The sequence below is a fragment of the Vidua chalybeata genome, chromosome 14 (genome assembly GCF_026979565.1).
Source record: "Vidua chalybeata isolate OUT-0048 chromosome 14, bVidCha1 merged haplotype, whole genome shotgun sequence".
NCBI lineage: Eukaryota > Metazoa > Chordata > Aves > Passeriformes > Viduidae > Vidua > Vidua chalybeata.
Genome location: NC_071543.1, coordinates 3,021,083 through 3,038,747, shown reverse-complemented (window position 1 = coordinate 3,038,747; position 17,665 = coordinate 3,021,083). Strand labels below are relative to the sequence as shown.

Sequence of the window (17,665 nt, the reverse complement as noted above, 5' to 3'; positions counted from 1 at the left end):
GGAGACCATCCCATGGTTGTTATTTCTCTGTGAAATGATATTTTCCTTCAAATTCCACAGACCCTGCAGCATTGGTGGGGAGGCTCTTCCCTCAGGGGCGCAGCACAGAGGTGCTCTCTGGCCTGCTGGTGGTGCTCAGCATGTTCTGGGTACCAGCAGGAGTTTTTAAAGTCCCCGTGCCAGCTCAGTTTAGGAGATACTTCAAACAAATCCTATTTGATGGGTACAAGAAAGAAAATGGACTGAGAAAGGCCCCTGAGACACGTCAGACCTTCCCACTGTGGGCCTGGGCATTTAGCAAAAGGAAACAATCCCTGAAACGTAATTAATTCCCAACGTGTAAAATGCTGCTGGCGTTGGCTCTGCTGCACTAATTTACCTCGGGGCTGCTGCTGCTCTGCTTCCCTCCTGCTCCTGCAAACCCCGGCCTAGCTGGCGAATCTCTGTGGTCCCAGAGCAGAATCCCGGTGGGATGAGGAGTCTGGGAGGGAGAGCTCAGGGTAGGGAAGGTTAGAGACAAAGCAGTGGCAGTGAGGTGGTGCCAGGGTCATCCTGTCCTGTGTTCTGCAAAGGGAAACGCTTTGATCTTTACACATCGTTTGTGTCAGAATGAATGGCCTCGAAGTGACACTGGGCAGTTTAGATGGGATATTGGGAGGGAATTCCTCCCTGGGAGGGTGGGCAGGCCCTGGCACAGGGTGCCCAGAGCAGCTGTGGCTGCCCCTGGATCCCTGGCAGTGCCCAAGGCCAGGCTGGATGGGATTTAGAGCAGCCCGGGATAGGGGAAGGTGTCCCTGCCATGGCAGAGGGTGGATTGGGATGATCCTTAAGGTCCCTTCCCTCCCTCGTGGTGCTTGTTTGGATGTGCTGCAGTGTGGGGGATGTTTCTGCACCCGCAGGAAAGGGAAAGCTGGGAAGGGAAGGATGAATTAATTACACAGCAGCAGCAGCAGCAGGCTGTTAAATATTTGAGTTGCTAATAATGAGTGCATTTAGTGGTTGTCAGTTGTTTTAAAAGCTCCTAAATACAAACAACAAACACAAATACAAAACACTGCAGTGGTTGCAACACTTCAGCTTGTGTAAAATCAATTAAAATTATTCAGGTAGTCCTAGCTGGGTCTTCCCTGGTGATTTCCAAGTCCCAGGCAGCATGAGGGGAGGGCAAAAGGGCAAGGATGGGGTTTGGGAGCTGTGCTTGGGGTCCAGAACATCCCAGACCTAGCAGAGTTCATTTTGTTTTCCAGGTGGTTTTTAACTGGAGTCAGCTGCTTTAGCAGAACGTATCATGTGAAGAATTGTAATGTAGAAAAGAGACAGTTACTCGGATTTAAGGCCTGGAATTAGAAGGGCCAAGCCATCAAGAGCTGGACTGAATCTGGGGCTGCTGCTGCCCACCAGCCCATGGGAGGCTGAGGCCAAATGAAGCTGAAGTTTGTGTGTCCATGAAATCGCAGGTGGAGTTCAGCAGGCGCTGAGTTTGGTAGTGATTAAGTGCCCTAATTAACACTCGATTAAGTGTTTTTGTTTCCTTCTCTGAGGAGCAGCCACAGCTACTCCAGCAAATCATTGCCAGGCAGAAAGCAGGGAAGTGCTGTAGGGGATGGGGATGGGAATGGGACTGGGGTTGGGATGGGACTGGGGTTGGGATGCCCCAAAGGAAGGGAAATCCCATCTGTCAGTGCTGCTGTGCAGGCCCAGCTGTGTCCAGAGGCACTTGGGACCACAGGGCTGCTATCTTGGGGATCTTTGTGGGATAAACCCCACTCAAAGCCAGCAGGGAAATGTGTTCAGCCAGGAATCTCACATTGATGAGAACTCAGATGTCAGACCTGGTGAGACCTCCTTGGCTGGACTCCTTTGCATCCCCCACAGTTGGGGTCTGTTGGTCCTTTTGGATGATTTTAAATGCTCTGGATATTTTGGAAGCATCAGCTGCACAGCAGGGTCCTTGCAGGTCGTGGGCAGGTGGGAAGTTCCATCCCTGCATCCCAGAGAATCTCTGGATGGTGAAACCCGTGTAGGTCCAACCCACACCTGTAAAAATCCTCCCTTTCCCATCAGCTGGTCCAGCTGAGGTAAAATACTTCAGTATTTGCACTTTGGAAACTGCTCCAGGTCCCTTTGCTCCCACCTCACACCCTGGGCTCCTCCTCAGCAAATTCTCAGGGAATTGCACGAGGCACCACGTGGGGGTGATCAGGGAAAAGGGTTATTCTTGGCCATCCTCCCCAGGTCCTCTTTTTTAATTTTTCTTTATTTTTTTTTTAGCATTTAACTGCTCATTTTCTGATTTTGAGTCACAATATTTCTCCAAGCGAAAGGCCACAAGTCTGGAAAACATCCAGTTTATTCCTTCAGAATTCTCTGCCATCATTTCAGCACGGAAGAGCCAAGGCAAAGCTGGAACCTGCTGCTGATGGGGATGGAGGGACAGTCCCAACACCTCCAGGTGCTCATCTCCTTCCAGAGCCTCCTGCCAGGTGTCCCCTGAGATGTGGGCACAGGTGTGGGTTGGTGAGGCAGGAAGGGGCATTAAGGGATGTCTAAAGCCAGGAGACAGAGCAAAATGGAATTGTTTTCATTAACTCACCCCTAGGGAGTAGTAAAGTGAAAAAATGAATGGGGATTTTACTTTTTTTTTCCTCCTGGTTTCTCATAGATGATATAAAACTGAACCTCAACCCAGGTTTAAATGGAATTTCTTGAACCTCAGACCCAGCAGAAAAGCCAAGCTTTGGTTTTATTAATGTTTCCACCAGGAGGAGGTTGCTGGATTTGGGAAAACCAATTTCTCCATGCTGTTTCCACCCAGTTTGAGCCAAGTGCTCCTAGAGCAGTGACTCGGGGACAGAAGGATTCCCGGGAGAGCTGGCAAGCGCATTATCTTCTAAAAATATCTCCCCAAAGCTCAAACCTCTCCGAAACAACGCAGGAAAGGAGCGGGATGTGGTACTGGGCTCCGGAATTGGAGCAGGGAGCAGGGGAGATGGGTCCGTGCTTGGAGCAGAGAGGGGACAAAGCCGTGTGACAAAAGGGCTGTGCTGGGAGGCAGCAGCTGCAGGAGCATCCTCTGGGAGCAGTGGGAAAACGGGAAGGGAAAAACAAGAGCCTGGGGGGACTTTTTGTGTGGTGGCATCCCAGCCGTGATCCTGGTGATCCCATCTCCTGGCAGTGGCTCCCAGTATCCAGTACTGGGAGGAGCTGTGGCTGACTGGGAGGCGGCTCCCTCACCCCTCCTCGAGCTCTGCCGAGTGTTTCTGCTCTCTGAGGCTGCGAAGTGGCTCCTGCAGTTGGGTTTTTTTCCTTACCGGGGAGGAAGGGAAATATTCGCTCTCCCTGCACCTTCCCCGGGCGTGTTTCAAGGTTTGCCTGTTAGTCACAGTCCCGAGAGAAGCAAACTGCGGGATCTGAGTGACAGCTCCTGGAGAACCCACACCAATCTTATCTCGGCACTCAGCAGAACAGGGCTGGTGGATCTGCTGGGAGGGAGCCGGCTCTGCTCCGAGTGCTCCTGGGAGCAGCTGGGATCCCCCAAAACCTCGGAGCAGCTGCTCTGCAGACCCACTGAGCCCTCCTCCATCTCTGCACCGTTGATTAGCATCAGGGAATCGTCATGGAATGGTTTGGAATGGACCTTAAAGATCATCTCGTTCCACCCCGTGCTAGGGACAGGGACACCTTTCCCTCTCCCAGCTTGCACCAAGCCCCATCCAACTACTTCCATGGATGGGGAGTCACCCTGCTTTGGGTTTCATCCCATCCATTTCCACCCTGGTTTTCCTCCAAGCCTGCTGGGAGGTGTCTAGGGAGGTCTCCCTTGCCCTTGTGCATCTTTGATGGATTTGAACCCTGCTCTCTCCTTGGCAGCCACAGTTGCACCATCAGCAGCTCTGTTCCGTATGGCAGGTGGGAAGTTCCATCCCTGCATCCCAGAGAATCTCTGGATGGTGAAACCCGTGTAGGTCCAACCCACACCTGTAAAAACCCTCCCTTTCCCATCAGCTGGTCCAGCTGAGGTAAAATACTTCAGTGTTTTGTTCCACTTGGAAACTGCTGAGCAGTCCCCAGCACTGCTCCAGGGCTTCTCCTCTCCCTCAGGTGCTGGGAGAAGCTGGGCTGCTTCTTTTCCCTGTTTCCCTCACTCCAGCAGCACTTGGGGTGTCTCAAGAGCCGTGCAGAGCCAGGAGCAGCAGATGGAGGGGTGGGTTGGCTGAGGAGTTTCCAGCGGCTCTTGTTGTGCATTAACTCTCTTTTATTTGCCCCTCTGAGCAGATTGCCCTACCCAGACACAGCCCTGCTCCCCACCGGGGTTTTGCCCCTTGCCAGGGTACGCGTGGTAGCCCAAGCACCCCGATCTGGGGTCATTTCTCCTGGCACTCCCTCCTGGCTGGGCAGCAGAGCCAGGCATGGCACCGATTGCACTGCAGGGGAGGCGAGGCCCCACACCCCCTGTGCTGCTCTGCCTGCCGGGTTGTGACACCTTGAAAGGTTTAGAGGATGAGAATGCTGTGATTAGAGGGGAAAACACCCCCTGGATTTGCCTGGCCCAAGTGCAGTGCCGGGGAGGAGGGGGCTCACGGGACACCTTGGGGTGCCTCTGCTGGGGCACAGGGACGGAGCCCAGCCCGTGGAGATGCTCCAACCCCAAAACAGCCCCCGAGGGCCAGGCCAGGCCGCTGAGGGCGGGGGGGGTTCTGGCCGTGACCCCACCTGCCCCGGGTGCTCAGCAAACCAACCCCGCTGCCTTCGCTTCCCTCCCCTTCCCCACGCACTAATTGAGCTGAGGCACTAATTAATGGCACAGCACCCAGCTATGCGCTGGGAGGATGCTCTGATCTCCCTGTTCCCGGTTTAACAGGGTCAGGAAAGGCCGACACCCTGTGCCTTAGGGTGAAATCTCTGACATTCCCCTAAATTTCCCGTGAGCCAGGGCTGGGGGTCGGGCTGCAGTGCCTGAGGATTCAGGGATGCTCCAACGGGCGCTCCCAAGGACCGGCAACTTGACCTTGGTTTATTTTTCCCAATATCCCCGCGATGTTTATTCTGGATGGGGTTTTTGTTCTCTTAAAAAGCCACGCAGCTAAAAATAGCCGTGTGCTCGCTTGCCCGCGGTGTCCCGGCGTGAATCCGTATGCGGAGCCGACCTTCGGCTCCAGCAGCCCCGCCCCGGGAGCGCCTCTGCTGCTGCGCTGCTGAAAGAGCCTTTGGTGTGCCTCAAGAAACACCTGATGGGAAAAACGGGTTTTTTTCCTCGTTGAAAGAGCCACCTGGCCTCGGATTATCCCAAAGTGGATGATTTCGAGTGGGATTTAATTAAGCATGGGGCTGTGATAATTTAGTTGGGTGGCCATGGAGAATCTCTCCCTTCCCCAGGGTTGGGGTTGTGCACCTTGGGGTGCAGGGAGACAGCAGAACGGGATTTGGGGGTCAGGGACTCGCTGAGGCAGGATCTGGGGGGTTGGTACTCTACAAGGAGGATTTGGGATGCAGGGACCCAACAGGGCAAGATTTGGGGAACTCAGGCACCCAACGAGGCAGATTTGGGCACAGACACCCCGTGAAGCACGAGGGCATTCATGGAGCAGAGGGAATTCCAGTACTCCCCCCTCCATGGGCGTGGTGTTGCCCGCGTGAGGAACTCCCAAAATGCCTGGGGAATTTGCCAGGTCGGGTTTGGCGGGGCCGAGGTGGCTTGGAGAGGACGGAGGTGGTGGGACAGAGCCTTCCCCAGTGCTGCCTGTGCCACTGTGGCACCAGAGCACCCAAAACCATCATGCCCCTACGGAGGTCTGGGTCTCTCCCAGTGCCATCTTCTTATTTTTCCTACCTTTTATTTTTCTCAGTAGATTTGTGGAGAGGAGAAGATGCTCCTCTCTGAAACCCAGAGCTGCTGGGAGCACAATAAGGATCTCTTAAACCCCTTCAAACAAAACACTTTCGCAGAGCACAGCTGAAGGCTGGAGGTTTCTTCCCTCTCTCCTCCCCGTCACGAAGGGGCACCAAATTCTCCTGATCCACAGGAAGAAGTGCGAGTGGGCAAACTGCATCCCTGCCAGGAGCAACAGAGCTAAACTTAGCTGCACAAAGTGTCAAGGAACAATGGCGAGGTAATTAACGATTCCCTAATGAGGAGCTTGGGGTATCCCGGGGCACAGCAGCGTCTGGGGGGTTCCCGAGGGTCTGCAGGGATGGGCCTGGCAGAATTCTCCCACCATGTCCCTGTAAAAGCGGCCGGGAGCCTCCTCCAGGTGTGAATCTGGGGATGAATCTCCCAGCCCAGCACGGGAGAGGGGAAGGGGAAACGAGGGGTGCAGGGAGGGACAGAGCAGCCCTGGGAGGAGCCTGGCTGCGGGCTGGGGGTGCTGAAACCCGGGGAATGAAGACTGGCAGTTACCGAGCCGGGAGGAGATGGGTCACGGTGACATTGGCGAGTGTCCTCGGTGACCCGGTGGCCTCATTTCCAAAGGTGACAGCAGGCACGGCTCCCCCAGCCCGGTGCAGATCTCACCTTTCCAAACAGGGCAGTAGCTCCGCTGCAGAGGGATCAGGCACTCTCGGGAGTGCTGTGACTCCCTTCGATAGAGGGAAAAGCCTTGAGGAGGGGTGGGGAGCTCAGCAGGGTCTCCTTCTGTCACCCCAAAGCTCCCAGTCCCCCGTGGTGCCCAAGCCCAGCGCTCATCCAGACCCCTCCCTCGTCTCTGCCCAGCCCTGTGATGTCCCCAGACTTCAGGATGTCCCGTGCTCAGGGACCTGCCTGTGGCCAGGATACCAAACTGTGCCAAAAAGTTACAGCAAAGGAGAGTTTGGCTCGGAATTGTTGCGTTTTTCTGTTTGATCGGGGTAAGGGAGGGATCCTCTCCCCTCTGCTGCCATCCCTATAGCAACCAGCAGCCTCTTCCTGTTGAACAAGTGACTCATCAAACACGATTACACTCGTGTCAGGGATGGTGCTTGTGACTTCGAGCTCTGACAAGAGAGCTGACCTTTCAGGAGGAAAAAAAAATCAGAAAAACCCCAGGGAAATAGCTCAAAACTGGGTGAGAAGGTGCAGTTCTGGGTCTCATCCTCCCCATCCATCCTGCTGCTTTCATCTCCCCCAATCCCCTCAAATTCGGCGGTTTTAAAGAATTTGGAGGGTTTTCCATGTTGCTGCTTTTCCCATTCCCTCCTCCAGGTGCCTTTTTGCCATGAATTCATCCGTGGGGGTCTGGGGGGAGGATGTTTCTCAGCCAAGCCAGGGGGAGAGGCCCAGCACAGCTCTGGGGTGAAACCCCCAGAGCAGAGGGAATTCTTGTGGGACCAGAGAACCTCCCTGCTTTAAACCCCAGCCCGGAGGATGGAGAAGGCACATTCCCAGGATGTTTAGCAGCTCTCCACTCTGGCTGGGTGTTCACACTCCTGGAAATGGCTCTTTTATCCTGGGGGAATCCCCGAGTGCTGAGACAGCTCTGGACAGTGGTGCTGAAGGAGAAATTGCAATGCCTAGAGAGGGAAAAACACTTCCACCCCCCCCCCCACCCCCAAAATCCAGGTGGGTATGGCTCAGGCTGAGGGTTGGGATGTGACTACGTTGCTGGCATGCCCCACTCATGGCTCTCTTTAAGTAAACAGATTTTTTCCAAGCCAAGCACTTGCTTTATACAAATGATTTCACTCCCAGCCAGCAGCTGTGACCTTTTCTGGGTGATGTTCTCACCCACCCAATCTTGGAGAGCAGGGCTCTGGATCCAGGCATTGTGGTTCCCCAGCCGAATTCCCGGGAATGTGCCCGTGCTCAGGAGGGGAGCCCAGTGCTGTGACTCCACACAGGATCCTGTTTAAATATCAGAAGCTTGAGTTAAAAACAATAAATGGAGAGGACAAATGTGGGGGTGTTGAGCTGCTTGTGCTCCACTTCAAAGCTGGGAATTTGTTCCCCAGGATTTCTGGAAGCCAATGTCCTTCCTGCCCAGCGGGAAGGGAGCTGGGGACGCTGGAGGTGCTTCCAGTGCCACCACAGGGGGGTTTCCCCCCAGGGGAGTGGGCTGCCTCGTGTTCCCCCATGCCAATCCCCCAGGAGGGATCATCAGGGGGTTCAGGGATTGAATGGAGCAGCAAATCCATCCCTGCATGGATCCCACACTCAGTGCCTCTGTATTCCTGTTGGTGCTGGTGTGTCCTTGGCTCGGAGCAGCTGAGGGCTTTTCTACACAGAGCCAAGACCATCCTGGTGCTCAGAGCTGCTTCTCTGCTGTGACTCCAGGGTTTGGTGCTCTGGAGCTGCTCACTCCAAGCCTGGTTTTGGAAAACTCACATTGGTGGCAGCAGGTGGCAGGGGCACAGCAGGGAGGGAGAACTGCCCAGCACTCGAATGCAAAAACCTCCAGATTTTCTAGTTTTTTAAAAGATCTTTCCTATTTTTCCCCATCCAAACCCCTAGAAAACTTTGCTTACCTCCATGCCACGTCAGGTAAATTGGGTTATTGTTAATTATTAATTACTACACTCATATTTTGCCGAATATTTTGCATGCTCCCAGTGTTCCCTATGGCTGAATAGCAGTTTAGGGAAACAGTCACTCCTGATGAGGCACCCGGCCAGAGCAGCACAAACAGCTTGGGAGAAGGAGTAAAACACAGTGCAAAAACCTTTCTTTTGGGAAAAAAAAAAAAAAAACTTTTCTCAGAAGCCCTGCTCAGTGACATATGGTGACACAGCATGTGCCAGCAAAGGTGCTCCAAATCGTGTCCCTCTGGCTCGGGAAAGGACTTGGAACAAAACCATCGTGTGGGGATGATATCACTGATGGAAGGAGCAAAAATCCTCCCCCTGGCTTGGCCTGAGTGTTTGTTTGTGGGAATCAGGAGGAGAAGTCAGAGTGAGCCTTGGAATTGCTCCCTCCCTCCTGGCACAGCCAGGCACTGTCCCCCTAAGTGGGGAATGTTCCCTGCATGTGTAACAGCAAGAAGGCAGTGGGACACGGTGTCCCCACTGTCCCCTGGCTGCACAGCCCAGAGAGAGCTTACCTGGGGGCAGGGAGGTGTTCCCTGCTGCTGGGAGAGCCAAAGATCTGCCCGTGGCTCTCCAAGAGGTGAAGTCAGGATTGCAGCAGTGCTGCTGCAGGGGGATGGCAGAGAGCACCCTTGCAAGCCAGGACCTGGAAGGGGCCCACTTCAGCCACCTGAAGAGAGGCTTTTCAGGCAAATCAGGCAAATCAGCTGCTTTTCCACAGAGGTGGATCATTTTATCAGCCACACTCCTTCCTGCCAGCCTCCAACTCCTCCAGTGCCTGGCTTTGTCATCCGCACCTCAACCACCCCAACCCACCACGGAGCCCTGGTTCTTCCCACCAGGCTGGGATGCTGCAGCTGGAGCAGCTCTAGGAGAATTCCCATCTTTCCAGTGGCAGCAGTGAGAAAATGGCCTCATTTCCACCAAGAATTATGCAAAGCCTTTGAATGTAGGGCTTCACGCGCTCCCAGCAGCGCAGCCCCCGACGGCCCCGTTTTGGGGAGGCTGGCGGGCTCCGAGAGCTTGTTTGCCACCCTGATTAGTCAGCACTGCTAATTATAGCTGTGCTTTTCCTGCTTAGAGCTCCTCAAGCACCGTTGGAGTAACAGGGAACAAGGGAGGTGTTGGGATGAGGCTGGATCCGCTCTCTGCGGAAAAGACACCAAGATAAATAAAATGTGGGGGAATGTTCCAGAGGCGTGGCTTTGGGCCTGGCTCGGGGGTCACAGGGCAGTGAGCTCATGGATTTGTCAGCTCAGCCACAGGATGCTCCCACAGCAGTGGGAACCAGGGTGGGAAAAGCTGATGGGATGCTGGATGGTGATGATGTTTTCCTAAAGAAAAGATGAAAAGCTGATTTTAATGCTTGTGGAGGTAAAAATGATGGAGAATTGGAATTGTGGTTAATCCTCTGTACCACCAGTGTGCCCTTAAACAGCAGCCCTTGTTCCAGCTTTGGTTCCCAGTGGGCTGGGCCTGTGACAGCCACATCATTAGTGATTGCCACCCCGGTTTTAACTTGTCACCCACTTGTTTTAACCAGAAAAGCACAAATTCTAAGGGAGGATGAGCCCCAGGTCAAGCCTTGCTGTGGGCTGGGAGCACCCAGCACCCCCACAGGGCAGTGCCACAGGAAAAGCTGCCTTGCTCAGCACTGAGCTTTCTCCCAAGGGCCAAAATCCAAGGAGGATGATGGGGAATGAAGGTGGGAGACTTTTTCCATGATGAACAGCATTCCCAGGTGAGGATGGTGCCCCCTTGCTCTGTAATTAGTGTCAGGCTTGTGTCTTTGCTTAGATCTTAGCTCCTCTCATTGAGTCTGTATTTAAAATACAGATAAAGCATATCTCATATATGAATATTACCAGAATGGTCTTGCAGCTACTCAGGGAGCTCAGAACATTGAATACAACTTCAAAAAGTAGATTGTCAAGCCTTGAAAACAGGGTGTGCAGTGGCCCATCCTCTCATGTGCAACAGGGCTGCTCTGGGGGCAGCGAGCCCTGGTTTAAAAGGGGCCAGATAACGTCATTTTTGTCAGCAGAAAATCTCAGCATTCTTGGGGTACCCTAGCCGGTGCTTTGCCAATCCACTGCACCCCCTTGCACAGGTGAAACCCCCCAAAAAACTCATTGGAGACATGGGGCTGCTCTTCCCTGGGCAGGAGGACAAGCGGCTCCCAGCACCGGCTGAAATCCACTGGGATGTGTGTATGGAAAGGAGCACTTCTGGAGCCAAGAGGGGGAGCACCTACCAGGGACTGGTGTTTCTGTAGGACAAGGTAAAAACATCCCGGGATTGTGGCAAATTTGTGGTGGGATGTCGAGGGGAGGAACTGGAGGTGGGAAGTGCCGGGTGTTTGAGGGGCTCTGCAGGAAGAGGGCAGGAAGGGTGGGATGCTAGGCGGAGCAGGAGGGCCAAGGCAGCTGCAGCGAGCCCACGGGGTTTGGGATCAGCCGGGACGCTCTGGAGCGTGCGTGTCCGTGCCAGGGGCAGCTCCAGGGGACAAGGGCCAGACCGGGTCACTGGTGCGTGCTGCGTGCGCCCGTCCTCGCTCAGCCTTGCTGCCGGCCGCATCTGGTGCCCGCGGGCTGGGGACGGCGGGGACATCCCTGCTCAGCCCTGCAGCGCTCGTGGCCCGTCCTGGGTGGGCTCTGACCCCACAGACCACCACGCCCGGCCGGCGCATCCCCTCTGCCGCCAGCGCTCCTTGCAGGACGCGTCCCGCACCCCCGTCCCGGCAGGCGCCGCTGCCGAGGGGAGCCGGGCAGAGCTCCTCAGCCGCCTCCCCTCCCCCGGGCCGTGCGTAATTGCCGGGAGCGGGAGCGAATTCATTCAGCTCCGCGCTCGGGTTTCCTCCGCCCCTTGCGCTGCCGCTCGGCTCGCGGCGCTCGGTCACGCGCCCGGCGGCCCCAGGTAGATGACGATTCCCATCCCCTGGGATGGGGCTCGGCCTGATTTGCAACCCAGATGCTCCAAATTGGGGCGGCTGGGTTCAGCCAGAATCGCTGCTATTCACCTAAATATCTCTGCACATCAGGAGCTGGAAATGCTTCCCAGCGCTGAGCTGGCTGCGCCTCAAAGCTCCAGCCTGGAAGAGAGAGGGGGATGAAAGAGGGAAGCTAGAGTGTTATGAAACCCGTAGGAAAAAGGGGAGAAAGGTGTAGCTGAAATCCTGTGGATCCAGGAGCTGAGCATCCCTGCTTTGATGATCCCGCTCCCAAGATGAATCACGGAGCCATTTATAGCTGGAAAAATAACCGTGTCTTTGGGATTTGTTCCTTTCCAGGCTGTTCCTTTCCTAAACGGTCGGGGAGGAAGATCTGGGGATGGGTGGGGTGCTGCGGTGAGGGGGACAGACCCCCATACTCAGCGTCCTTGCGCAGGTCCCAATTCCAGTGAGATCCTCTTCATCCCAGCTTTTCGCTGGCTGGAGGGAAGCCCGTGTGGGGCGAAGGCTCCGGGACGCAGTGTTTCCCTGTGGAGGGATGCCCCTGCCCCGGCCTGGCCGCACAGGATCCCCGAGCAGCCTCAGCCGCCGCGTCCCGGAGGCGCAGGGGGCCGGTGCCGCTGTCCCGGACATTGTCCTTGAGGAGCGCGGCACCGGAGCCGCGCCGCGCCGGATCGCCGCCCTCCCTTTTCATCCGCGCGTCCCTCGGCACAAGCGGTAAAAATAAACCCTGAGAGGCGCCCGAGCCTGGCCGCTGCCCAAGCTGCATCCGCAGGACGCAGGTGCAGCGAGCCCCGACCTTGGGGAGGTGCGTCGGGGTGGCGGGAGGCTGATGAATGAACGAGCGGCGGGGCGGGTGCGCGCACCCCCCGCGTGCCTGCGGGTGTGGAAGGGGATGTGGAGCGGGGAGCCAGCCTTGTTGTTATTCTGATCACAGCGGCTCTGATTCACAGACTTGGATCATGAATATAAGTGAAGACTTTGACGTCAGAGTTGAGATTTATCAGCAGATCCAATGGGGCAGGAATATTAAGTGCAAGTCGATGCCAGCTCTCTGCCAACGCTATTAGCGATGCTCGCCGAGGAATGAGGCTTCGCACCAAGGGCTGGAAGGACCGGCAAGGAAAAAAATAAAAACGGGGTTGGGGGAGCAAGCTGATCCTCGAGCATTAAAACCAGGTAAAACAACAACCCCCGGCGTCGCGGCTGCATGCGGGAAGGGGCGATGGTGGCGGCGGGGGATGGCAGCGGGCTGCGGGCACAGCCCCGACCTTCACACCTCGGCTGCCCAGCCCGGCCGGGGGGATTTACTCCGCCGGGCAAGGGCAGGATGTTGCCGCCGGCCGGGAGCATCTTGTGCCGGCCTTTTCCAAAGGAGGGAAAGGCAGGGAGGAAGGAGAAACTTAACGCAGGCTGTTCCTTGCCGCCGCCTTCTCCTTCCATCAGCGGCTCCGCATACAGGCGCTGGCCTATTAATAGTGTTTATTTTTACTCACTGCACGCAAAAAAGAAAGGGCTGCGGGAGGGGGGGGGCTGAGGGGTTGCGCTATAAATAGGTAGCAAAGGTGGCCGTGCCCCGGGGAGGGGAGGGGAGGAGGAGGAGGAGGGGGCGGCCGGTTCCTCGCCGGGTGCGCAGTGGCTGCGGACCCTGCATGGAGCCGAGCGCATGGAGGCGGCTGCGGGCAGCGGGGTGATGAGTTGTGCTCGGCCTCAGCCCGGCGGGAGATAGTGGCCAGGGGTGCGTGTGGGGCGGGGGGTACGGCGAACCGGGGATGGGGGAGCTCGATCCCAGGGAAGCTGCAGTCGGGCTGGGGGGGAGCGGGCGGGAATGCGGCGAGCGGGGGCGGCCCGGTGCGGGGCGCGGTGTCCCGGGGCGGGGGGCTCCGGAACGCGGGGCAGGCTCGGTGAGGTTCTCCCCCGGCTTGGCGCGGCTCCGGCGAGGTTCGAGGTGCGGGCTCGGCGCGGCGCTGCGCGGGCTGAGCGCGGGGCTCGGCGGCTCTCCGGGGACTCGGGGTCCGTCCCTCACCGCCCCCTTCTCCCTCTCTCCCCAGCGATGCTGCACGGCCCCGCCGCCATGGGGGAGCCGTGGCCGCCGCAGCCGCAGCAGCAGCGGCTCCCGGGGCTCGGCAACGCCTCGGAGCCCCCAGCCTGGCCCTCGGCGGCGGCGGCCGGGCCGGGCACGGCGGCGCCGGGCGGCGGGGCCGCGGCCGCGGGGTCCGTGAGCCCCTGGGACATCGCGCTGTGCGCCACGGGCACGGCGGTGGCGGGGGAGAACGCGCTGGTGCTGGCCGTGCTGTTCTACACGCCGAGCCTGCGGGCGCCCATGTTCCTGCTGATCGGCAGCCTGGCGCTGGCCGACCTGCTGGCCGGGCTGGGGCTGGTGGCCAACTTCGCCGTGCGCTACCTGCTGCGGCCGCCCAGCGAGGCGGCGGAGCTGGCGGCGGCGGGGCTGCTGCTGGCCGCCTTCTCCGCCTCCGTCTGCAGCCTCCTGGCCATCACCGTGGACCGCTACCTGTCGCTGTACAACGCGCTCACCTACCACAGCGAGCGCACGCTGGGCTTCACCTGCGCCATGGTGCTGCTGATGTGGCTGCTGTGCCTGGGCGTGGGGCTGCTGCCCCTCCTGGGCTGGAACTGCCTGCGGGACCAGAGCTCCTGCAGCATCCTGCGGCCCGTCACCAAGGACAATGCGGCCGTGCTGGCCGTCACCTTCCTGCTCCTCTTCGCCCTCATGATGCAGCTCTACCTGCAGATCTGCAAGATCGCCTTCCGGCACGCCCAGCAGATCGCCGTGCAGCACCAGTTCATCGCCACGGCGCAGGCCACCTCCACCCGCAAAGGGCTCTCCACGCTGTCGCTCATCCTCGGCACCTTCGCCCTGTGCTGGATCCCCTTCGCCATCTACTCCCTGGTGGCCGATTCCAGCTACCCCGCGGTGTACACCTACTCGCTGGCACTGCCCGCCACCTGCAACTCGCTCATCAACCCCATCATTTATGCCTTCAGAAACCCGGACATCCAGAAGTCGCTCTGGCTGGCCTGCTGCGGGTGCATCCCTTCCACGTTCTCCTCCAGACCAAGGACATCCAGCGACGTGTGAGGACTGAGCACGGAGCCAGAGGTGCTCCCTGGCTCTCCTGCTCCTTCTCTTTTTCCCCTCTGTCGTTATTGTCTCCTACCGGGAGGAGTCCCTTCCCCGGTCAGCACATCTCGTTCCATGGAAAGATGGCCAAAAAGAGGGAAAAAAAAAAAAAAAAAAAAAAAAAAAAGAGAGAGAGAGAAAAGGAAAGAGAGAGAGAGAGAGAGAGAGAGTAGAATGATAATGGTTTCCTTTAGAAATGTTATTTTCTTACACATTTTATTTTTTATTTAAAAACACAAAAAAAAAAAAAAAAAAAAAAAAAAAAAAAAAAGAAAAGAAAAGAAAAGAAAAGAAAAGAAAAGAAAAGAAAAGAAAAGAAAAGAAAAGAAAAGAAAAGAAAAGAAAAGAAAAGAAAAGAAAAGAAAAGAAAAGAAAAGAAAAGAAAAGAAAAGAAAAGAAAAGAAAAGAAAAGAAAAGAAAAGAAAAAGCAAAGAAAAAGGATCCTCGCACGATGGCGTTTGTCTGCTCTCGGGGTAAGGAGCCAGGGGAGCAGCGGGCCCCATCCGGGTGGTCCCAAGCCTCGGGGCACATCCCATGGAAAGGCCACAGGAGCGGGGGAGCGGGGAGGGAGGTGTCGCGTCCCCCCCGGCGGGGCTGGTCCCCACGCGTGGGGTGGCTGTGCCCATCCCCCTGAAATCAGGGCCTGCGATGCTATGCAATAATGGGGGAGCCGCGTTCAGCACCGCGGGGGAGGAGAGCTCCGGCCGGGGGGGCCGCGGCAGGAGGGACACGGGGACTGCCGCGACATTCCTGTGTCTCTGTGCTTTGAGAAGCACTTTGCGGGGAGAAAGACACTTTAGGTGTGGCTTGTTCGGGCTGTGGCAGGGATGGGGGCACCCAGGGAATCCGTTCCCTCCTTTCCCCCCACCTCCCCACCCCCGAAAATGTGACAGGGGCAGGGTTGGCGGTGTGGGGGTGGTGAGGGCAGCTGGGGTGCCCCGCACCCCAAAGTCTGGGAGGCCAAGGAAGGGCTCTCCTTGTCCAGCTGGGCAATGGGGTGCTGCTTTCCCCCCTTCCACACGAGTTGTTTACATGGGGTGGGGTTTTCATCCAAAGAGGGGTCCGGGCTTGCTGGAGTCCCCAAGAGAGAAGCCTCTGTCACCACCCATGTCATTGCTGATGCTGCCACTTTACCTTGCTTCGTTAGAGAAGCGCCAGCCCCGACATTCCTGTGCTGTGTGATGTGCTTTGTGGTGTTAGTGAGGCCATGATGAAGTGTCCTTTATCCTGTGCTTTCTTTTGGCCGGGAGGTGGAATCGTGCATTCACTGATAAAGAAAGGAAGAGCCCAAGCAACCCCCGGAGAGGTGGCAGGGCTGGGGGTGGGACATCCAGGGTGGCTCAGGGCACAGGGGGTGTGCTGCCCGGGGTCCTGGCATGGGGGGCTTGGGAAACCCTCCAGCAGCCTGAGTCTTGTACCCAAATAGTCTGCTTTGCTGTGGCAGGCCCTGGCACAGGGTGCCCAGAACAGCTGTGGCTTCCCCTGGATCCCTGGCAATGCCCAAGGCCAGGCTGGACAGGGCTTGGAGCAGTCTGAGATGGTGGAAGGTGTCCCTGCTCATGACAGGGGTGGGGCTGGATGGGCTTTGAAGTCTCTCCCAACCTGTAACATTCTGTGAGTCTGTGATAGTGGAAGAAATGTTCTTGCTTTGTGTGGTTGCAGAGGGTACAAAGTCACTTTATGGATGGATACAGACAGATCCAGGTGGATTTTGTGCCTGGATCTGTGCAATGAATCTCTCGCTCCTGGGAGCTAAGTGCACAAGAGAAAGCTCTGAGGTTCTCAAGTGTGCCTGGGGCTTGGGCTTATTGTCTACCTGTGAGAGGTGGCCAGTCTTGGAGTTTTTATGTTTTGTGGGTTTGGGTTTTTTTCCCATTTCCTTTCTCTGATGAATACCTTGGAGAATGGGCAGTTGGCACAATGTGGACTCAATGTAAGTTTTAAAGTAAATATATATGTAAGACTAATATTTATACAAACACTTCACTCCTTCTGTTTCCTCTGGTTTCTTAAGTGCAGCCAGGTCCCTGCAGTTCCTCGGTGTGAAAACTCAATAGCTTAAACCCTTTTTGAAACATTGTGGACATTTGAAATGTTTTTATACAACCACCCTAGCTAGAAGTCTGGATTTGTTTCTCTGGGCAGCTCATTTTGTATCTTTAGATGAAAGGTAGTTTAACTAATCAGCTCAAGAGAAACCTTGACACGAAAAAAGTTGCATTTTCTTGGCTTTCCAGTAAATTCCCTGTTGCTGAAGAGCTTGATTTTAACAATGTTCTTTTTAGAGTTTAGTTGCTTTTGTAAAATGTGTCTCAGTTTGAGGGATACACTGATAAATTTCGCCAAAGTCGAGTGAGGATCAATGAAAAATTTCTCCCTGTGGCCCTCCACAGCAAGAGGAGAAAGATTTGGGATGTGAGGAGCTAAAGCTGAGGACACAGCCCCTGCCAGACTGAGGTTAAGAGCAGGTGGGGGTGTCCTCACTGGGACACTGTTGCTCACCCAAACACATTTCCAGCCACTTTGGGGAAGACAAACTCTGAATTCTGGTCCCTGGGTGCACTGACCCAGCTCACAGTCAGGATGTGGTACGAGCCTATTCCGTGCTCAGTTACTGTAAAATAAGGATCTCATTTCTTTTTGTGTGATGGTCTAGCACCTCTCTCTCTGAGATGTTAAAGCTGCCCATGGAAGCTGTTAAAAACACTTGTTAGGTTTCAGGAAAAGTCTCAAGAAATCTCCTCTAAAAAAAAACCCATTTTGAAAAATTGGCATTTTTGCAGTCATTGCCCTAAATAAAAATAGTGCAATTTCCAGGTGGTTTTTTGCTGTTTTTCCTCTCCTGATTTGTCAGAGGAGAGGGGGAGAAATAAAGGGAAGTGAAGAAGAGGATAAAGAGGTTTAGGTTTACCTGCCATGCGTTGCCTTGTGGAAATCTCTGACCATTTTACTGCACCTTTCCTGCAGTGCTTTGGTTTTGTTTTGGTTTTGTTTTCCATAGACAAAAACTTTTACTGGGAAAGTTTGGAGTAGCAATGTTGGACATCAGGGGGGATGATGGATTTTGGAGCCTCCTCATG

General features: G+C 55.8%; 1 protein-coding gene across 2 annotated transcripts; it reads left to right on the top strand.

Annotated features, from left to right (window-relative positions):
- Positions 1-1,251: 1,251 nt before the first annotated feature.
- On the top strand, positions 1,252-14,827 carry LOC128795161 (G-protein coupled receptor 12-like). Of its 2 annotated transcripts, XM_053955719.1 has the most exons (7): positions 1,252-1,483; positions 2,272-2,452; positions 5,847-6,110; positions 10,658-10,774; positions 11,880-12,251; positions 12,397-12,622; positions 13,495-14,827. In XM_053955719.1, the coding sequence occupies exon 7, from the start codon at positions 13,497-13,499 to the stop codon at positions 14,541-14,543; it is 1,047 nt and encodes a 348-aa protein (XP_053811694.1). In that variant the 5' UTR covers positions 1,252-1,483; positions 2,272-2,452; positions 5,847-6,110; positions 10,658-10,774; positions 11,880-12,251; positions 12,397-12,622; positions 13,495-13,496; the 3' UTR covers positions 14,544-14,827. The 2 variants fall into 2 exon arrangements, with proteins under 2 accessions (XP_053811694.1, XP_053811695.1); XM_053955720.1 differs by lacking the exons at positions 1,252-1,483; positions 2,272-2,452; positions 5,847-6,110; ... (1 more) ...; positions 11,880-12,251; positions 12,397-12,622 and adding an exon at positions 12,842-13,181.
- Positions 14,828-17,665: the final 2,838 nt, after the last annotated feature.

What these genes read in the sequence shown, in the direction of transcription:
- LOC128795161 (XM_053955719.1), top strand. Translation starts at nt 13,497, where the DNA reads ATGCTGCACGGCCCCGCCGCCATGGGGGAGCCGTGGCCGCCGCAGCCG.